The 24,206-nt window shown below is 35.6% G+C and overlaps 1 protein-coding gene across 1 annotated transcript in view; it reads right to left on the bottom strand.

The window, feature by feature from the left end:
* Window positions 1-1,890: 1,890 nt before the first annotated feature.
* LOC124160632 overlaps window positions 1,891-24,206 on the bottom strand; it is a 54,744-nt gene continuing 32,428 nt past the window's right edge. Inside the window, exons 11-15 of the mRNA XM_046536544.1 lie at window positions 22,014-22,260; window positions 20,980-21,136; window positions 18,678-18,770; window positions 17,316-17,387; window positions 1,891-8,043 (exon numbers count right to left, since the gene is read on the bottom strand). Of these exons, the coding sequence (XP_046392500.1) occupies window positions 5,288-8,043; window positions 17,316-17,387; window positions 18,678-18,770; window positions 20,980-21,136; window positions 22,014-22,260 (3,325 nt within the window). The 3' untranslated portion in view covers window positions 1,891-5,287. The remainder of the gene's footprint in view (window positions 8,044-17,315; window positions 17,388-18,677; window positions 18,771-20,979; window positions 21,137-22,013; window positions 22,261-24,206) is intronic.

Consider the following 24,206-nt stretch of genomic DNA (forward strand, 5'->3'; position numbering starts at 1 on the left):
CACTAAAATATAATACTTGAAAGTATTTTTTTAGAGATGCAGTAGTTAAAATTGCACTCCGTACATTTGCTATTACGAATTTTTATTATTATTTTTGTTTAATAATTTTAATGAATTATGTAGTAGTTATTGTAAAATACTTTAATTAGAAAATGAAATAACTTTTTAAAATTAACTTTTCAAAATCTGTCAGCCCATGAAATCTGCCACCAGGGGCACGAGCCACCTCTGCCTCACCTATAGAGGTTGCCTGCCCCACCCATAGAGGACCTCTATGGCCCCACCATAGTTCCCGGCCTGCCACATACAATTATCCTGATTGGCTGTCATTATTAGCTGTTGATTCAATATGTTCGGCTCTGTGATCGTCTCATTTTAAGGGCTAATATTGATGCAAGGATGAAAAATTTTACTCACCAAATTTTGATTTCGTAGCTAACCACTTGGAGTCAACCACTTGTAATAACAACTAAATGGATTACTTTGATCCAATATCAAGCACATTCCCCCACGGGATAGGAAACCAATACATACGCTAAAGCTACCAGACCAATATGATCCCCTCTGGTATTGTATCATGGCTCATTGTAATAATATTTGACACACAGTAAAGCCATTACAACCCATCATATAATTGACCATTATATGAATTATCCACACCTATAAGGGCACGCCCATTGATTACGTGAGGTGATTTTGGCAAATTTTGGCCTCCCCCATACCCCCTTGGGAGATATCGTGAGATTGGCCCCACCCCCTCCCTCTATGTTAAGTTGTTCAAAATGCATATTGAGTGAAAATATGTTAATCTATGCTTCGTTGCCTTGGATTTATTTTAAAAAATTGTTAAATTATTGCTATTTAAGATTAGTTAAGACTAGTATTCAGGGGCGGATCCAGGATATTTTTCTGGGGTGGCACAAGGGTCTGACAGGTCTTCTCATATTTGAGATAAAAAACAAAATACAACAATTACTGTAGAAAATATTCTCTTTACTCGATATGAAAGTTATTAATGTTAAATTATTGAGTCTCCGTAACAACCAAAATAAAACGAATGCAGTGATAACCGTATTAAAAATCTTGTCTATTTTATACGCATCTGAGGGGGCACATGCCCCCGTGCCCCCCAATGCTAGTACTTAAGTAAGATTGTAGTCTAGAATCACATCTTGAGGGAAAAAATCACGTGATATTTGCCAAGACCCCTCCTCTCCCCCAGTGTCGGATCCAGGATAGGGACAAGGAGAGCTATTTTTAATGCATAGATTTGGGGAAGAAAAAGTCGTCACATTTTCATTTCTGCATCCTCCCACCCTTTCCCCTTCCTACCCCCCATTCCCTTGTTTTCAGAAGCTGGGAAATGCACCCTAATTTAGCAGAATTCAAATATCTAAGACACCCGAAGACTGGAGTAAAATTTGTAGAGAAATCTCGCTTTTGAAATATCCCAAAGCTGGGAGAAAATCTCTATTTTTAGTGGAATGGGATCGGCCTTAGATAGGATCAGTATAAGCAATACTTTGTCAAGTTCTGATTTTCACCCAGGAAAATACATCTAGTGCACAGAGAGAGATGTCTACGCCACAAAGCTCTTCATTCATCAAACATGCCCAACTATGGTCTTTAAGTGAGCGAACTTCCAAGAGGCATAACCTATAAAATCTCATTGATTCACAGAAAGTCACATGACTAGACAGACTCATATCATCAATCCCGTAAATTTGCATGTTGCAGAAATCAGGATAATAAATACATAATAAGTGAAAAAATGACCGATGTATCATCAGGATTTTTTCAATTTAAAAATAATTTGCAACTGAAAAGGAAGGCACTACTAAATTAAGGCACAGCATATCTAATATACATAGTGGAATTAATACGAGGACATTTTAATACTATAATTTATTTAGTATACATGTATAGTTTTTTTTTACATTTCCTATACACATGAGTTGCTCAACAAATTTTAACTCGCCAACAATTAAGTTCATTCACTGGTAAGGCATTATTTTATTATGAGGTTAATTATTATTACATGATGGCATACGATGGGCAATGCCAATCCTCAAACACAGAGTTTTTTAATCATATCTACAAGAGAGTAACAGCCAATCCTCCCAACTAGGATATAAGAAAAAAATAGAGGACTATACAATATCCTGTCAGAGAGAAAATATACACTGTACAAAATGAAATCATTCCAAAAAAGCTTAACTCTACATATACTTATCATATTTTATACTGGAACAACAACTGCTTTTGGAATGCAAACTTGTAATTTACAATAACTCATGCAAATTAGAAGTGGATAGTAACAATTGATTTAAATCCAAAAGAAAATGGAAGTTTCACAGATACTTTATACTTCTCATTCAATAGAAGTACATCCTCATATTGCAAGAAAAAATACAAAGAAAGTCAAAAATGACTTGAAATTAGAACCAAATAAAAAAAGAAAGCTGCTCAATGCTGTCAGTACAAGTAGTTTCACAAGTAATTCGATTGGAATGGAGCACCAGACGGCACTTAAGAGGCCTAGCCTAAGTAAATGCATGTGGGTATGTATGTACAAGCTGTCATTCTCAATTCGGTTAATCTATTGTTGCCTTAATTTTCCTACCCTATTTTCAATGTGACACTAAAGATCCTTACCCAGAAGTTAAACATTTTGATTGAGCAATGTTTACTATTCAGTCTACAATAATGCAAAAGCATTGAATAGCTGTCGAACAAAGTCATCAGAATATAGGCCAAGAGGCATTTTGGTGAAAATCAATCACAGGGTACACACATATGAAATAAATAACAGAATATATTAAAACATCCCAAATATGCAAGGACATGATCATAAAAGCCAATTTTTGCTGACTATTTGTCACTTTTTCCAGCAGTCAACTGCCAGATATCTAATTGGCCAATATACAGGTTAAAATGCTGCCATGGCTATTCCTTTTGAGTTTCAAACTAGTTTGTTCACTTCACAGCACAACTGTGAATGCAATAATTAAATAATGATAATAACTTCAATAACTGTGGGTTAATTGCTGTCAAATGTGACAAATTATTCCAACCAAAATATATGAACTGATACATAAAAAAGTAAACCATTTGATATATAACAGCATGTGACACCAGTAATTAGGACAAAATATTGTGTACATACTTATGACTTATTTCATCCTACTAGCATTCATTAAAGGCACATCATATTAGCTCATTCATGTGTTCATCATGTATTCCACATTCAAAATATCAATCAAAATAAGTTTCCAATTTCATCTGGAACTGGCAAAAATAACATCAAATTCAAGTAATTTGATTCACATTTTGCTTGGAACAAACATATCTTGCACTCAGTGGTCAAGTTGATCACAACTATTTCATCCTCCACAAGCAACTAGATCTTAATTTCTTTACATTTCAGTTCATTTAGGTGATTAAATGGCTTTCCAATAAATTAGTAAATTGATCTGCACATTTTAGGTTTATCTAGCCACCTCCAACATTAGGCACTGTTCGCTACACGTAAGTTGCAATAAAATATTGTAAATAAGTTTGAAAAATTCTTACATGTAGTATAATGGAGGGCACTGCTTACTTTCCTATAGAGTTTGCATATATATAAGTATATATGTATATATAAACTACTCTGAAAATATCAGAAGCACCGTTAGAAGTTCAAAAATCATAACTTTCTAATTCAAATGTAGATAATTGTATGTAGTTCTAAAATATGAAAATACAAGCAATAACCTCCCATTTCATTCGTTCAGATATTTAACCCCATCAAATAACTTCATTACGGCACCATGACTTGCTAAGAGCAGAATATAGTAAACAAAAATAGGATATTCACCACCCTAGCATTCAAATTACTTCTTGCCAAATATTAATTTGGCTTAGTCCTGACTGAATTTTACTTCAAACGTCAAAAAAATTGACAAAGGGTTTTTGATTTCATCATAGGCAACTACATTCAATCACCAATCCATAAATACATTATGTATAAAGAAAGTAGGAATGTAGCCATCAGCTTAGCAATAAGCAACATTCAAAAGTAAAATTGCTTGGTCTCATTCATTAGATATAAAATGGAATGAACACGCTGTTAAATAACTATCAGAAAGACCAGAAAAAATAAATACTTTGTGGTTCGAATTGCCATAGCACCAACATCTAAGTCATAAATGGGCCAATTTTCTTACTTTTAATAGGAATAAGGCAATTTCAACCACTATATATAAATATTACAGCACAAACTGTAGCAATCCTTTCAATCATACTTAGAGTTAAATCTGGCTCTCAATAAATATACAACAATCAACTTTATGTACAGCCATTTCATTAGTTGGTAACTATCCCAATTAGTAATAAAGAACTCTTAATAAATGAATTCAAACACCCATCAAAAATGTCTTTCTCGAACATATTGTTTGGATGAAGGCTATAACATTTATATACCTTTGGCTGAAGCAGATTCAAATTAAATAAGTAAAATATAAATAACACGGAAATGTAGACACAATACTGTCAAAGATTTTTCAAACCTACATTTTAAGAGGCTAAAGCAAAATCATAGCCAACCCAAAGTTGCTATGGGATACAATAGCTTGGTATAATTCAATAAAAATTAACATGGAAGCTTAGGAAAATGAGAATGAGGCATGCGGAACTCCTCACAGAATAGTACCCTAAATCAACATTTAAAAGTATAATTCTCTAATATGCATAATGCTACCTCATAAATAGAGAAAATGATGATAATGTACAATTTTTACAGTCCACAGAAATGTATCGAAAAAAATAACCTACACCAATAATTAATATCAATTGACTGATTACCATCATCACATTAATTACTTCGTATTGCTGACACTCATATTTTTCAAAAGTACTGCACCTATAAATTATTCCGGAATGCATGAAATCTAAGCTTCAACTGACTGGTTTGAATTTAAATTTTAGAAAATAAGTAACAATTAAAAAAAAAAAAAGAATTCTGAATTCCACCTACCTTATTCTTGAATACCGCAAATGAAATGCTAATCTCAAATAAAGCCTTGGACACTCATAAACAGGGAGATTCCAACTGGCCATTGTCCACAATTTTGAAATAACAACATAAAAATAGGGAAGTGAAAAGGAAAAAGCAGCCATTAAATGCAGAACTATTGAGTCCATCAGTAACACACCACTTCCAAATTTTTTCACAACTATTGACTCCCACGACAATCAACTCGAGAAGCAATTCCATCAATCAAAATCACTTCAGCACAGTCCATTTTCAAGAGAAGGGATTGCTCCGACGTTTCAGTGAGCCGTACCAGTCACCCTCCCTCTGATATCTAACCCTCACCACCTCATACCTGCCCTCCGAGCAGCCCGCACCCACTGTCGTTGCTTCCTCCTCACTGGGAATGTCCTCAAAGCTCATATTACTGAAGCCACAACCTTTGCCCCCTACTGACCGCCCACTCACGCTACTGTGAGATGACTGACCCCCCCCTTTCCTCGCCTTGCCCTTCTTTGATATGGGTGTTGAGGTGGTGGGCGTGAGAGGTCCTGAATTCATCATGCCTTTGGACCGATGGCGCTCCTCTTCCTCCTCTTCCACCACCAAGTGATGGTATTTGGACTGGTCTCCCCGACCGCTACCACCTACCTTCTTGTGAGAGCGTACCGAAAACGCTTCGCCCGGACTCCCTTCTCCAGCGAGCCGGCCAGCATCCATGTTCACCTTTGCCTCCTCTCCCCCCATAGTTGCGTACGGGTTCCCACTCACGGATGGGGAATGCAGGGTACTGTTCTCCCTTGGAGGCACATAAGGAGTGGACGAAGATGGGGATGGAAATGACTGAGGCGAGAGTGGAAGAGATGGAGGGAGGGAGGCTGGGCCAGGTGATGGGAACACGTTCGAGCCCACGGCCAATGAAACAGGACGTCGTAGGTGACCTTGCAGTTGTGGGTGCTGGGGAGGGACTTTCCTTTGCCAATTCCCATGAGGGTCCCTCTGCTGAAGGCTTAGGATTCGTGATGCCATTTCTGCAAATGGGACGGCACCAAACAAATCTGGCTGAGCAGGCGTCGCGGTGTTCGGAATGTTTGCGGAGGATGGTGATGAGACTGCTGGGCTCGGTGGAGGAGCATTGACGGCTTTCATACCCATGGGTCCAATGCTAGAAGGAATAGGCGGGTAGTTTGGAGGCAACTTCTCATTGGGGACCACAGAGTTCTCAGGGGTGGATTTTGGTAGCATAGGCATTGCCACAGCACCAAATACGGATCCACTTTCTGGGGGACTATGGAATGGATTCTTACTACAAGACGCTTCCCTGAAAGGTGCAGAACCAAAAAGATCTCGTTCCTTAACTATTCTATCACCAGGCAAGCAGCTGTTTGCTTCACTAGGGGAAACTTGAACTGCAGTCACGTCTATGTTCTCGTACCAATGGTGACTCGAAGAGGAATGGTGTCCTGAGTGTAGAGCTTCTGAGTTAGGATGGAACTCGTGCTCCTTTCGCACGTCACCTCCAGTGGAATGAACAAGGGGTTTGGAGCCAGGAGGTGGGGGCACGGGTGGAAAAGGCGAGATTTGGCTGTTGAGAGGCGGAGATCCTGTCTCAAGGAGGAGGGGACATTGCTCCTCCCTGGTCTCCTCTTCTTTATTGTCTTTGGGTGGATTCCCAATACTCTCCCCATCATAGTCTTTACAAGGTTTTGGAAGCGAATTAGCACCCTGCATTCCAGCAGAGGATGATGGACGGGCATAGACAGGAGGAGGTGGTTGAGGCACTCGTCCAAAGACGTCCATAGGCGAGACAGTCTGGGATGTGGGCTGGCTACGGCTCAGAAATGGCGCAGGCCCACTAGTTACATGGCTAGTCCGATGGCTCCTCCTCTGCCGACTACCACTTCGGCTCCTTACCCCACTGGTGCCACCAGAGCTCACTAATCCTATGCTTCCCCTACGTGCAGTGGGACGGACTGGTTTAGTAAACGGTGCCAAGGCAAAGACATCTAACTCCTCAGCCTCCCCAGCTTCCTTCACTTCATTCCCCCCATCTTCCCAAGACATAGACTTCCCACACTTTGGGCCCCCGGCCTTCCTTCTTGTCATCCCCATAGTCCAAAACGTACCGGCGCCACCCTCTGAAATTTCCACCATCTCGCCAACGGACCCACATTCTGGATCACCCAAACCCTCATTCTCTTCCGTTTGGTCCAACTCGTCATCAGCAAGAAGAGGTCGGTCCCCATACTCGTGCCCAACAAAGAGCAAGTCCCGACCCTGATTAATGGAAGCTTTATCTTCTTTGTCTTCGTTGTCCAACTCATCTTGATTGGCACCATCTTCTTCCGAGCCATCCTCGTCACTAATATCATCCTCTCCTTTCTTTTGTTGTGAAAGAATGTCATCCTTGTCTCTCACAGGTCTTCTCTTCTTCCGCCTTCGTCTAACATTTTGTCCGTCATCACCATCATGGTAATTGGAAGAGTGGTACATGGACAATGAGGAGTCCTTGTCTTTACCATACATCCTACTGCCTCTTCTGCTGCCAATTGCACAAGCTCCAGCCTCTTCATCTTGTTCAACCTCATCATCCTCATTGTGGGCCCTCAAATCACTAGCAGACCCTATAGAGTCATCATCCGACTGTAATTTGGAGCTGCCTTGCATAGTGTTTTCCTTTTGCCCCTCCGACTTATTGAGAACCTTACTAGTTGATTTCTCATTAACTTTTTTGGAAATATTTGTACCCAACAATTTGGTATCAGCTGTCCTCCCACTTTTGCTCAAATCATCTTTGCCACTGGAATCATCGTCATCTTCTCCAGACACGTCTTCTTGGTTGAATGTTAGTTTTTCATACTTGGAGCGATCTTCAGCAGGGGCTCGAACAAAAGATCCTGAACTCAGGGCACCAGCATTTGTACCGCTGGCTGAGTCTTCACCATCGCAGCCACCACTAGTACTGCTGTCATCATTCTCTACTCTCGGCTCAAGCCTTTGCCCAGCTAACTTGCTTCTTTGAGAATTTTCTGGTGCAGGAAAACAGAAAGAAAAGAAATTAAAAGATCACATAGTGGATATTACTAAGCCCATTTTAAAATCAACCAAAATCACGTTATGAGCACAATTTGGGGAATAAATTTATACTAATATGTTAATTATTACTTACATATTACTTTGATTATTCAATGGGGAATTATTTTTTAAAGCAATCATGAAATGTTTACCATCAAAAAATTAGTGACAGAAATAAAAATTTTTAAATACAAGAATTTTTTTACTAAAATTGTGAGATGGAATTGCTAAGGTGACTATGTAAACAATCTCCACACATTGTGAATGCCACATATTTTAATAAAAGACATAAAAAGAACTAAATATTAATTGTAAGAGAAAAAAACAAATTAAAAAGAAACACTTCACATAAATAATTGCAATTGCACTATGGTAAAACTAAATTTATATCCCTCATTTCAGAGATGATTAGCCTGGCAAGGAGACGTTAACTATAAAACTGCACTTCTAATCACTCCCTGGAATGGACATGGTCAATATGGGAGGGGATGAGTCAACCCCCAACAGTTTTCAACAGATTAGGGTGGTTCCCATTCTTCCAAAATTACAGGACAGAGCCAGTCCCAAGATATAAAATTTGGTACTATAGAGTAAATTATCACTGTACTAAAGATAGTTAGTATTTATGGAAAGGTTCGTAAGTGCTAGGAGAAATATGCCCAAGGTTAGCTCTATCATCACCAAACAGAAAGCATAGTAATCTCTTGGATCAAAGAAAATGTTGCGAGTGCTAAGTTTATTTCCCAAAGAAAATGTTGCAAGTGTTAAGTTCATTTCCAAAATAAAATGTTTTGAGTGTTAAGTTAATTTCCCAAAGAAAATCGTGAGTGTTAAGTTAATTTACCAAAGAAAATGTTATGAGTGCTAAGTTAATTTCCCAAAGAAAAGTAGGGTACAAAAGAAGATGAGTTTTAGTGATATACATAACGTTTCTTTCTAACAAGTCATAAGCACCACTTGATGCAATGTTCCGAGTTTCCTATGCATTCCTTTCCCCATTGTCAAAAAAGATTGAAATGGTTTGTTTTCCTTCATATTTATTTAAACTTCTAAAAATGATTGTTAACTCCATAATCCCTCCTCATGGCAAGTTTTACTCTCATAATATTCCAACTTACTGTGACTCTTATTATTTACATTTAAATGATTTTCTTCATCATGGTAATATAAGCAGTGTGTCAGGATTTTGCACAAGAGCAATTTATGTAATTATTTTGAGTCCAGCACTTTCCCAGAGTATGTCCCCAGTGAAGGCTATCTGGGTTTTCCTCCAGGCCATGGCATGCATTTTTGCTGACATTTTGATGGTCGAGTATTACATTGGCTATCAAACCATAGGCAGAAATGGACTCACTGACCCTGTAGGAAGCTTAAAGAACCATCACTGAAAATATATTTCAAAGTAAGATTACTCTTATTTCCAATGCCATTGATTTGAATTGACATTTTTTGCCCATTCAATCAGAATGTTAATGCTTCCAAGTACCATTACTTTGCTCTCAAAACACTTTTCAACAATTGACTGTAAAAATGAATTTAAAATCACTCTGTCACACACTAACAGATTTAAGATTCAATCTGAAGTGTTATTCAAAATTTTAGTGTAACAGATGAATATAAAATAACAAACCGCCACCAAAATGTAGTCGAACTAAGCACTGATGTCTTGGGATGAAGTGGAGAATAACCTCATAAAGGCTGCTTCAAAAAAGGTGGAGATAACCCAGGGTGCAAAAACACAGGTTTCATTGCTGATTTCAGCTTTATGATGCAGGCAGTGCATATTATCATGCATAATCAAATGACCAGAGAAGTAGAAAGACGTGGGAGATAGTGGAAGACAAGTGGATAAAGAGAGGATTCATCACCAATGACAATTACTTCCCACCACCGCTGTTAACACTAAAAGCACACCCAGCCACCTTTTCTGGAACAACCCTCATCAGGCTTACACAAAAAACACATTGTAAAGGAAAACACAGATTTCTGTATGGCAATTAATTTTTATTTTTGTTGCCTCCAACATACAGCTGAGACCAAATTGGGTATACGGGGAAAAAAAATATTTCTGGAACATCTGTTCTCAGTCATATCAAAATATGCCAAACTAAGAGCTTAACCAAGCCACAAAACTGATAAGGGGTGGTTCCAGTCAAGGTTACCAATTACAAAAATCAAAACACATGCATGGCTCTAATTTTCCTACCCACTCCATATTTTTTCAAATTCTGGAATGTGACAAATATATTTTCACGTTTGGTCAATTATTACAGCTCTATCCCTCTACATTAGTCTCACAAATCAACCACAGACGGATGTTCAACTAATTCACTTTAGTTGCCTAGATCACAGGCTTTAAGAAATTGTACATGATATTTACAAATATCATAATATACTTGATTTATAACATTCTTGCTTTTAAAAAAATACAAATACAGCAGAGTCCAATGAACCAACAACTGACAGATAAGCGCCCCAAAAGTGACAATTCAATTTATTTATATATTTACAGTTGTGTCCAGTATGCATTGCATATACCATTTTTAAGTGTGAGAATTACCCAACTTCCTTAGAGACACTTTCAACGAAGTAACTACTTCTGAAGGAACACATCGATACTGATGACTAGATCTTAAGGATACATAGTTAAATATTTATATATACACAAGGTTACAACAATTGGGAACTGGAAGTACAGTCCATCAGTTACATGTCTATGACTTTCACTAACCCTACAGAAATATAATATTCCATAATACTTGAAATAAATTTCTATAAAAATCTGAAGGCAAAATTATTCTCTGGGCAAGACTGATTCCAACTACTGCCGCTTGTATATAAAATACAAAATGCTGAATATAACATAATTTTCTATTATTTTATCACATATCGAATAGAGTATTGTTTAACAATATATATAAAATAACCAACAAAATTTAGGCCCACACAATACACTGAAGGGAATCTAGCAAGTTCAGGCTAATATAACACAGCAAAAGATATAATTAGTATATTCTTTCTCCCTCATCTAATGCAGTAGGGGCCGTGAAGAAAATAGCACACACACTTTAATTAACCACATTCAATCAACTATACTTTCCTCTTATCCTTCCACTACCAATAAAAAGGATACGTGGTAATTACGATTGGGCAAACTACATTTGCATTACTAATTTTGAGGGAGAAAATATCACTTAGAAGTAAACAAAACTATTATAACATTACAAAGACCACAATAAAAGTATAAGGGAGAAAATAAAGCATTTCACATAACTCAAAACTTGGCTAAAATTGAAAACAGTACTCATGCACAAGTTATTTGAGAAGTACATTTAGGCCAACCACATCAACATGTATAACTGCATTCTGCAGCATGTAATCACATTTCTCAATCTACATTAAATAAGTGTTCAAAAGTCACTTACAAACCACCACAATTCATTTTTGGAATATAGTATTCATATTCTGATATGCAGGCCCTCCTGGAGGAAATAAAATATCAAAACTAAGCAACTGATATATATTAATAAAAATAAAACAGCAACAAAAAAATTAATTTGAGCAGCATTTCTTTCAATGAGGTTGCATATAGCACCCTTTGACTTGAATTAATTGATTAATTTTGGTTTTGCAACCTCCATCTCACAAGTAAGAAGCCAAGGATTCATTTCATTTTACGCCTTCATAATGAACTGAGATCTCCAGCTTAAAGTCCACAATTTTGCCCGCTGAAGAAATCTTTCCACCTCTTTCCCAGTTTAAGGTCACACTTGGCTACAAGCTGATTTTTTTTACGCCATTCCATAACAATTAATTAAATACTGAAATATTTCAAATGTTAATGTTTTATAGAATTTTCCACATGATTTATCTCCTATTGGTCATATTTAAACACACGCATAAACTGTCTGAAAAGATCATGAGGTAACATTTAAAAAAATATTAAATCAAGATGAAAATTACTCAAGCCTCAATTATTTACCATAACTACAAATATCTTGCCAAAATAGTGGCTATACGCTTTGAAACACAACAATTTCAAACAGCCCAAACAGCTGACGTATTGTTCCTAGAATAAATGGCAGTTACAATCTAGGAAACAAAATATCAGTACTAGCTAATGCCCAGAACACAGCTAGACAAAAATCCTATTCATAAATGCTAAAATAGTATGATGATATTCTGGGTCCTTTCAAGCCATGATATCCATCCAAAGCAGGAAAGACCACTCCAAATTTCATGTTAATTAATTATGAAGGTAATTAGAAGGGTTCTCCATTATTTCCAAAATATGTATCCATAATTATGGTGCATGTTGTAAGCCCAGGCATCTTTTAAACCGGAAAATAAAACATTTAGTAAAAAAAATAAGCATAAAAAAGATTTTAAATGAAAAATAATAAAAGTAGAAGCAAAAAATAAACTACAATAAATTGACTAAATAGTATAACAAAAATAAAGCAATGATCACATTTAGGTACCTTTGTATAATATATTCATAATTTTTAGCAAAAACACAGCATTTACCCACTTACTATAGAGACCAACTCAATGTTGAGCTCACATCAAATTTTTTCCGAAGAAAAATTTCTTGTATTTTAATGAAATCAAGTTCAAATTCTGATAATTGTCATTACCATCCAAAGAAAATTGCATGTAAGCACAACATGAACACAAAAAATTTAGATTTGAAAGAATTCACTAGTATCTCCAAGTTATACTAAAAATACATATTAATCCAAGCTTGAAGTTAACAAACAGTTGGGTAGTATATTTGACATAAAATTTTCAGGATTACTATTACCAGCTCCACATTGAGGGTCTTTGCAGCTGGGATGATTAAGTCTAAGTAATGACTTCATTTATTGATTTGTAAACAGTCATATAAAACCCAAACAAAACTCATTTACCCACAAGTTTTCAAGTTCTCCCGGTATTTATGACCACTTAACTTGCCCACATAACTGACAGGAATTTCATATACCTAATCCTATAGCACCATTTATAAGGGAAATATTGGTGCTAATTATTGCAAGGGTGGGCATGACTAGAATTGGATTATTCCTATACTTTAAATGGTACTTTCAGACTTTACTAAGCACTAACTAAAACAGAAGATACTAGACAACATCAGTCATAAATAATGCTTTTACATAGCAGAGAACTTTCAACTTCTGAGCTGTGAAACAGAAGATACTAGACAACATCAGTCATAAATAATGCTTTTACATAGCACAGAACTTTCAACTTCTGAGCTGTGTCATCACTTTACAGAATTCTACCACTATAACTTCCAACCTTGATACTGCTTCATGAACATTACATGACAAAATATACACACAGCTTTCAAAAGTTTGCTCACTCTTCAAACCATACTACCATCTTAAGTATCAAGACGATTATGTTTATGATGAGGAAATACAGCAAATAATCACCAGATCTAAACAATTGTGTAAGTAAGCATAGCTCATCTATACCTAATTACAAATGGCAATAAGAAATAATTGTCACTTAAGATGGGAAAGGAGTAGAAGAGCAGATTAATGAACCAGCAAAGACAGAGCAGGGAGAATGCAAGCAAAGAACCCAGGCCAGATGAAGATAAAAATAACTGCTCATTTCATTTTAATCCTTCAGACTACCCTTTCTTTGTTGACATCACTCTGGAACAAGGGAGATACAGTAAGTCAGATTACTAAGCCCAAACATGCAAAGAATAGGCAATGTTCCAATTCGAGTTATACTAGCGGTTCTTTTCAAATTCAAAATGAGATGAGACAATCGCAACCTAAGGGCTTACTTGAAAACCAGATTAATGATACAGCCTATTTAAAGGACTCATTACACGTGTGACTTATTAAACATTATGACCGGTGTCATGTGGTATATTTTTGTGCAAGATTGCTTCTTTAAATCTTACTCTATCATAATAATACTTTTCAGGAATGTCGAGTAATATCTGTCCACATTCCCCAGTATCTAAAATATGAAAATTTTACACATGAGAAAATACTTGAGTACAATGTTCATTTCAGAGTTGACAAAGGTCCAGTCTAAGTATTCTGAATATTTCAAGAAGATTGCATAAGTTTTAAACAAGAAATTTGTCATAAAAAAGACTGGTTAATCTTGAGTAATGCAACTGCATGAAGGATGTTAACAGTACAAAAAAATTTAATTAAACTATCAGGCATTTAAAGGAAGTGATCATTACAGTAAAATCAGCCAAATGGAATGATCAGCTAAGGTATAGGATGAAAAAATTTAAACCCAAAACTGGAATGCATATTTAAAAATTCAAAAGTATTGGCCTCCTCCACCAATTTTCTCCAAATCTTATCCTGCTACTTATTTAACAATTTGATGTGACTTCTAATTTAAAATTGAATTGCGGACTAATCTCCAATCAAGAGAAGCATGCTGCGAGGTATCATATTTGAATTGGAACATTGCCATACGCACCTTAAAGCCTTAGTCATGTACCATTTATTAAGAATAAATAACTAAAAGGTTAGGCTGAAGCAAGTAGTAAAATCTGCAATATTACATGTACAAAAATCCATACACCAATATTTGAAGTCAGTTTCCTTCTTTGCATCCAACAACTTGATCATAGACAAACACAAAATCTCTAAACAAGGGCTACCTTCCACAATTACTAAAGAAAGTATGAATACCATCACGATTAGAACTAAAGATTCATAGAACAAACATGGTCAATAGCCTGAATGATTTCTATATTCTAAATATAAATAAATATATTCTTCATAAATGAATTCAGATATTTAATTACAAAATTAAAATAGAAAAGTCGGATGGGATACCATTACAGTGTTATCCTTATTTTCCAAAAGTATTAATACTTGCAAAAGGTGAGCCACCTTCGAAAGTTTTTGAATGCAATTTATTGAGCTATGAAAGGATGAATTTATTACTTTAGTTGGTTCATATACCAACAGTGAGCAAATGCTACAAAGCAAATGCAGAAATCCACAAGTACATTTATTATTGTTTTCAACACATAGGGCACTCACTATCATTGATTTAAAAAAATATGTGGCACTATGAATGCAAAAGAAGCTTTTTGGAATAAATTTCCTGCATACAATTGAGTGTAAGGAATATTATTCATAGCAATTACATTGTGAGAAAAAAATTGTTTAGTGATTAATTTTGTATAGAGAAGGAAACAAAATAATAAACGAAATACTGTATAAACTAATCAAAGAAGATACTTAAACATATATTTAATTTTATATAATATAATGCTGGACCTAATAATTCAGTATTCAATTAAAAAGTACAATTAGAATAGTGACAAAATCACAAGTGGCAAAATATTAATAGAAAACATTAAAAACTAAACCAAAATATAGTATTATTTCTATTATCACATTAAATAGGGAACACTAAATCACAGTTCACTGTTAGGAGCTGAGCAATGTGCAGCTGAGGGATATTTCTGCAACAAAAAGGGCTCTCTCCATTTTTGAAGTCCACAGGTAGTTACAGGCCTTAATTCTTCAATAACTTACACCAATTACCAATACATTCACAATAATTTTATAAAAATTGTAGCAAGCATTTCTTCCACTTCTAAGGTACTGGTCCCTGATATTCCCACTTTAATTCTCAGCTCGGTTCTTAATTGAGTGTTTCACTTGGATTCCTTTTTCCTTCATTAATTTTCAAAAGCTATCAATGATTTTTGTTTGTGTAATGTAAACTGAAATATGACGTTCATTTATATACTTCAATTCTATCACACCGAAATTAAGACTTTTGATGATGTCGAATGAGATTCTAGTATTTAAATACGATATCTACAACATCAACGTAAGTGCTGTAATGGAAACTGAAATCAGTTTATAGTCTAAAATCTTTCCTGTCTTGCCTGCTTTAATGCTTTCAAGAGAAATTTCATTGCTGCACATATGAAGGTGATTGCTATGCCATCTAGCAGGAAGGGGGTGAAAAGCATTATCTATGTCATGCGTAACACCACCAGTGATGCTCAGAAGAGTAAAGCATTTATTGTGGGAATGAAATTTTCATTTTTTAATCATTTACAAAAAATAGTAATCACCAGATACTGCAGGGATCATGAACTTCAGTGGGGACAAAAAAAATGGAAACTACCTTGTTCTAAATATCATTTAATTTGAAGTTAAACGCAATCCTCCACAAATATAACAGAAAATCACATTTCAGATTGTTTGAATTGTTTGAGATATACTTGATATGCTTGTTTTTAATATGTTGAGATCTTATGTATGTGAGATTAATTAACTACTAGATTCCAGGAAAATTTTACAATTCCTACTCTTTCATTATCATTAAAACATCTGTGGGAGAGTGAGAGAAGGGAAATGCTGAGTAGTGCTAGAGATGAATGGATGGTAAAATCAAGGGAAATCAGACTTTTATGCTCCTTTTTGTCGAAAGGATTGAGATTGTCAAGAAATAAACCTTGATCAACAGTGAGATGGGAAGTAATATCAGTGTTACATCTGAACCGAAAGGCTTGCAAGAACACATTGTAACTACGGAGAATGTATCCATTTGGCATACAATGTAAAGCATGCCAGAATTGACCATAAACAGACATTTTCAGAGTAACATCAAATTCTATTTAATTTTTTAAATCATGTAATTATTTCCGTACAACTACATACTGAAATATCACTTATAATTATGGTAAAAGATTGTTTGAACCAAGTTATAGCCTAAAAAACCTTTCTGAAGGCATACTCAGCCAGTTTTCTTACTCACAAAGTATCCATATTTTTTTAAATTTATTACAATTACTAATTAGCCTCTAGAATATTTGGGCAACCATGAAGTGATCAAAACCCCAAAAATAATAGAGGATTTCTAGAGCTAGCTGAACTGGAGTACTGGTTGAGGCTTGTAAAATAACATCCTCACATTCACGCTTGAAAAAATGATGCCATACAAGCTAGTTTTCATCACCTAACCTAGCCCCTAAGACCTTCTTCTAATACTTTCACAAATATTCTTCAAGGTAAAATTATTAAACAGCATAATTGATAAATAAAAGTGAAATATCTTGTATGATGTTGGGCACGATATGGGAACTCAGTGGAAATATTGCTATGTCTTATTTTAATCATAAAAAGTGAAATACTTAGCAGAAAACATGCCTGAGTATTTGGAATGCACTCTTCAGTTCATATTAAGATAAAACTAAGTAAAATTAGTTTACCTCCTCCACTCAAAGTCCCTTGACTGGCAGTCTTCTTGGTAGATTGCTTCTCCTTAGATGTTTGCTTAGATGCTGAAAATATTAAATGAATCAGTGATTTAACAGCCATCCCAGCAATACATACAAAATTACTATGCTAAATAATAGGCATTTATTGAAGCTAAATCAATGCATTAATAAATATGTACATAACGAGTCTTGTACACGAGTGCAAAGTATTCTACAACAAGGGCGTAATTCACCATGAAAAAAATCATTTACCTTAGTCAGGGCATGAACTTGGATCTCCAAATTACCAGCTAAGCAAAATGATTTTATTTTCAAGGCTATCCTTGGTGAAGATTTATTGAAGTTTTGTCCAACCAAGCCAAGTCATTTTCTTAACTTTTAAAGGTTATTAAGCTTAAATCAAAAGACCATTCATTGAACATCTCTTCAGCAATTGCTTCACTGCCAGCTTTAATGGTTTCTTAAAAATATGTTTTATTATGATTTCATCAACTCCAGGAAAGGTGCATTAAGGTGGTCTTTAAGGCTAAATATGACAGGCACAGAGTGTGAATCTTTCCCAAGAAACGGAACAACTGTCAGGAGAAGCTCAGTGTGGTAGGATGATAACCATGTCGCTCATTTCCCAAAATTAGCTATATCCCTCTCATCAGCCCTCGGCCCACTCCTCTTACTCTTCCTTCCTCTCCGAGACCACCCAATTAAGAAGACCATAGATCCTTAGATTTGAAAGAAAATTTCAAGTGACACAGAACAGTAGAAAAGTGTTTCAATCCTCCCCTTTTCTCACCAAATGACCTTTTTCAGCCTAATGCTGACGGCCAAGTGCTACATGAGTCACCTTTTGGGACCTACAATGACTTTTGGAAATTGGTATTGTACCATTACTGGATTGAACTATTAGTAATGCACACATCATTCAGAAAAGAATGAGACTAAACACGATGTATTTTTGACATTTAAACATATTTTTTAATCGGGATTACCTTTAATAAAAATTAGCGGAAGATTTACATGATTTGTAAATATGAATTTTAAGGGGTAAAAGGAGAGTAAAATTATATTTAGGGCAATTTGGTGTTGTAAATCAGTAACATGTATATTCTACATCTCTCTCCTCATACGCTGCTGGTGACTATCTTTTGAATGCGCTGCTATTTCTCAAGCCAAGGTTCCAAGACGGTTCGGCACCAAAGTGGCTTGTGCCAAGGTTGCCCGCAGCGTGATGGGCTTGTGCCAAATTGGCTACAACCAAAAAAATCATGCCCAAATGAGCACACATAGACGTTTAAGATCCACCAAACATGTAAGGCAATGTATGCTAAGAAAAAATGGACACTAAATAATGCTCACCTGGCAAGCTAAAAGGAGCTGAGCTAAAAGGGTCCTCATTGAGGTCAGAATAGGTCATTACCAAACTCTCCCTGCTCTTAACATTTGATATACCTGTAATTGGAAAAAAGTTCATAAATTAATATTTAGTGAATCTAGGATACAAATGACATAAACAGAGCAAAAAATAGGCAAGCACATATCAATTCCTTTCACAAACATCAGTGAAATAATACAATCCTCATAAAACCAATCACCCACCTTATTTCCCACTCAAAAAATTATATGAAGCAGTTATACCATTTTATTTGAGCACTACCCATTGTATAAATTATTATTTATGGCAATTATTACTACCAGTTCAAAAAAGGAAGTGTCAGCACATTAGAATACCTTTTCTTTAATTATGCAATACTAATGTAGGAACAGAGATTTTCTCAGTGAGTGCTCATGATATGGTTTATGCATTTCCAACATGGTAACGCTGCTGCCAATGACCACTGATGTTTCAATGATGTTATGTGTCATGATTTCAGGGTGAATTAAGAAGGTTACACACTAAGTCACCACAGCTCTGGTGGAATTCAATGATATTACCAGGTAGGAAATCTAAAAGCTAATTCATTGGAGTTCTTTCCAACAGGAACTTTAAATGAGGCTTTGTAAATTGAAACTTCATCATTGAGAGATCATTAAGTTCACTCAAAATGAAAAATGTCCATTGAGCATCAACATGGTTGCTACAAAATAAGAATTTTTAAATTCCCTAACATTTCCAGATTTTTGGCTACTTTTTCTCTGCCCTTTTAAAAAAATTAATACAGTAGACTCTCGTTAATACAAAGTTCACGGTACCGAAAAACAGGAGGTTTGTAATAACTAAGTTTGTATGAACGTTTCTATTAGGAATCGCACAAAAAAGTGTATAACATACGTAATTGAGTGCAAATATATAAAAACAAGAAAATGTGTTTTGGTTTCTCAATAGAAGAATGCAGCATGACGCAGTCAAGGGTTGATAACTTCCCGAATGCAGTAAGTCCTCGATATACGACCAAGATGCATTCCGAGACCTTGTTTGTAAGTTGATAAACCTAAGCTCTGGCCACCATAAGTTGTCCGATAACAGTTTAAGGGGTGGAAGACTAAGAAATCGCAATGTCGACATCAATGGTAAAAAAAAGGGTTCCGTTAAGAAAGGAACCAGAAGGGAAGACGAGCGTCAAGGACCCAAAGGAAGAATTCCTTGGTGAAAACGTTGTATGCTTAGGTGAGGGTGTGAGGTGCATTTGGGGGACATCGATTGGCTGCAAACCATGCTGGCACAGGGTTTTCCGCCTCTCATATTGTGCTGTCATAGGACGACTCTTGCCGGCCGGACTGTATGCAAGGCATCGAGTAGTGCGGCTATCCTGTAGAATGCAACAATGCATCACAATGGCGCGCTAACTCATGATTGTGACAAACTGATCTAGCTGGGCGTGTGACGCAGCTGGAGCCCAAAAAAATCGCTCTCCACGATAAGGAAGGACAGGCAAAACGCTAAACAGTTCCTAACTTCACACCGGATTCAATGATACTTTTTTCAGATTATGCCTTAAGTGCGAGTTCCTCCACGCCACACTGCATCGCATCGGCCAAATTGAAAGGCGCCAAATTCAAAATTTGAAATTTTTGTATGCTCGTATCTCTGGAAGTTTGTAAATCGAATGTGCGTAGGAAGAGGACTACCTGTACGTCCAATTTACGAATGGTTATGAGTGGGTAACCAAGATCCCACAGGAATAAGCTTATTATATGATGTTGCATGCATACTGAAGAAAGAACCATAACTGACGCTCTTGGGCACAGTACACTTTACTATGGATTGGATAGGCCTTTTCGTCGGGATCAACGTTTTCCTTCGTGATAACGAGAACTTCGTAATAACATTGTTCATATTAATGGGAGTCTACTGTATTCATTAAATATCAAAATTAGGTAACAGTAATGACCTTGTGGTAATAACAAATTACTTGTACACAATACACTATTTTCCAACCCATGTGTGTAACTGCTACTTCATCACTTAAGAGGAGTTTTACAGAAAATTTAAGGCAAAAAGTAGCAGTTACACGTACGGGTTGGAAAATAGTGTCTTGCAAAAAAATAATGTGTTCCCATGATAACAGGTGAAATCGCTCTTTGAGAGATGAAGCAACCCTAAACAAGTGAATCTACAAAATGCACAAGTAATGTATTGAGGAAAATTAAACAAATATTGCTATAAATTTCATTTTTCCTAATGATAATAAGAGTATAAGTTAAGCACACTAATACTCACTACTTTGAGATCCTCGACGTATTTTATCGAATTCCGCTCCAAATATATGATCTTCCGTCATCATGCTGAAAGGAGTACCATCCTCGAATGGATTCCAATCGGCAATGTCTGCAGATAAAGACCGCGCTCCAGGCGTTCCGGAGGAAGAAAGCTCTCCCTACATAAATGTGGAAATGACTTGCTGTAGTGTCTGCATTGATCTAAACTCTTTTTACACTTTATGTTTATAAGTTTATTTAACCATTCTCAAATATAAACCTGATTTCATCATGCTTAAAACCTTATTTTGCACAAGGTGTAATTGCATTCAGGAATTTAATCACAGAAGATTAGCAATAATGAAGTGGTCTAAATAGGTCTTGGATTAAGGGAAAAAAAAACAATCCAATGAGTTGATTATACCCTTCATAAGCCATTCATGGCATTTGAAAATATATCTTAATAACTGTGGCAAAACAAACTACCAATTTGACAACAGATTTGCAATCATAATGTATTCATAAAATTCACATTTCTTATTTTGGGCTACCTACTGTGAAATATTTTTAATACACAGCAACGTAATTGATGTGCTCACCACTTTGAGTTCTTTACTCTTTGTTATATGAAAATAATAATTAACTGTTAATAATAGACTGCAAACATTAAAATGTTGATGAACATACTTGACATGAATTATCACCACACAATATGAATCACAAGAACTGATATGGAAAACACATCCAGTGATGCATTCACTGGAGATGAACTTGGTGTTTTATGATAACCACAGCTGTACTGAAATTTGGTAAAAAATATTCATATTATTCTTTCGATGATGAGAGCAATAATGACTTTATAATTTGCCACTCCAGGCTGGTTTTGCATCCCTGATAATGGCACAGTAAGTGTTGGAACTGGTTTTATGAACTAATGCCGTGCAGAAAATTACAAATACATAATTACTCCCATCATTATGGCAAAATTCCACGATGTTGAGCCAGCAACTTTTGAATCACTACTTATTCTTAGATAAATGGCTCAGAATAACTCACATGAGAGGCAGATACCCCAACATGATGCCTCAGAGAGCTGTTATCGGGAGGAACCGAGCCTTCTAAAGGACCACTCCCTCTCTTTGATCCATGTGCAAGGGCAGAGCTTGATACAAGATTGCTGTTACTGCCATTTCCACCCTGAGAACCTCCACCCATGCTGGCTGGAGGGCTACTGGATCCAGACCGAGACTTAACAGAGGCCTCATAGGGAGCCAAGAATTGGCATGTTTCACTAGCAAATACCCTGCGTATGAAGAATGCATAAAAAATTAAGGCCATTACCAATTAAGAACACACAAACTGTTCACTAATACAGAAGACAATTCCCTTCACCAAAATTCCTTAAGTTACCGCATAAATGAATTTTTGGCTACATAAATCTTAGAGAAGAGGCAATCTCAAAAATGAACAAGTTTCACACATTTTACACTAGTGCTTAGGTAATACCTTGTTAGCACTGGATACATAGTTAAAATGCATATTAGCAGATAATGATGTTCTGCTTGGACATTTTAGGCAAAACTTGAACATTCGAAAAATCCACATTGCACAACTTGTGCACTGCTAGTGGCTCCATAAAGTTATCACCAAGGCTAGTCCTGATATACTTAAATTAAAACTGAAACGAACCAAGGTGGAAAATATAAATGAAGCAAGATGAATCTACCTGTAAATTGACTAATCAGATAATAATCCATTCATGAATGTCCACCTAGTTCACCAAAATCAAAGTCATTGATACATCCATTAGCATAAGCTTAAAAATATTCCATGCAAATAAATGATTTTCACATCAAAATTTAATTTATGATTAACTGACACAAATAAACCAACAATTATCACCTAAAAAGATTCACCTAACAATGTACTTTAATACACAGTCACTGGAAATAACCTAGACCATTTATGAACAAATACTTCTGCAAAGAAAACTTTCAAGCACCAGGTAAAAAAATATACCTGAACGATAGACAAGTTTAAGAGGATTGAATTAAAAGAGAATAGAGCAAAAATTGATGCATAAAACCTAATATTAAATTAAGGACAAACAAGATACCTCCCATAGAATGAAGGACATGATGTGTTAAAAAGTAGGGCATTAGAAAAAAAATGGTAGGATATTAAAGCAGAAAACAAAATTTGGATACAAATTTAGAAGTGCAATTAGTTGCACTGATACGCTTGCATGCATTTTTATCAAAATCCTAAAATGTTACCAACAAATAACAAAATAACTAAAATTAAATATCAATGAAAAATAGAAAGGTATACTACAAAAATCTGTATTCTATCATAGAATTCAAGACACTTCAATACTTACAATTTATAAGCACATAAAATGATATTAAATGTTGCAACAATAATATCCAGATGACAAACAAAATTTGAATTGCAAGGAGGGTCCACAATTTTCCACACATCAGATAGCCATAAACAAAACAAAATGCTGTCACTAATTCATTGTAGCTTGCAGTATCATCCACAAACTGTAAAAGGATTACTGGATTCCCTAAAAACTTAATACCACATGGGGAAACTTGGTAAGAAATATTGGCATGTACTCTTGCCCCACAGATCAATGCCAAGAAGACATGCACTCACTGTGATCTGTCAGCCACAGAATTTGTCCAATACGTAGTTCCTCACTTGTGATCAAACAGTGCATCTAATTGACCTTTTTCACAGCAGAAGAAGGGCTTTTTGAGTTTCCAAAGAAATAGGCTTAGGATAACTCCAATATTCAGAGGTGTAAACAGTCCACTAATCACAACTTTTCGAATTTCTAGTGTACATAAAACCATATGATATGAATGATAATAAATTTTGAATTTGAATAATTTCGGACAATATAGCATTCGTGGCATTAATGATACCATACTAAGTTCAATCTAAAATAAATTAGAGCAAAAAAATTATAAAAATTAATAACAAAAATGATTTTAACTTCACAATTTTTTGCAACAGAAATAGTTATTAACTTCTTACAATTTTCAACCCTAATTTGGTAAACATTTAAAAGCGACTCTAAAACAAAACATGTATGTAAATTGAGCACAATAGTCTTTTTACTACTGAACATGACAGCTGAAATCACACCCTAGAGAAAAAAACTTAAATTTTTATGGACACTTAATACATAAATAAAGCCTATGCATTCGTTAATAAATAAAAATAAAATACTACAGTCTG

This window comes from Ischnura elegans, chromosome 6 (assembly GCF_921293095.1).
Source record: "Ischnura elegans chromosome 6, ioIscEleg1.1, whole genome shotgun sequence".
In the NCBI taxonomy this organism is placed as follows: domain Eukaryota; kingdom Metazoa; phylum Arthropoda; class Insecta; order Odonata; family Coenagrionidae; genus Ischnura; species Ischnura elegans.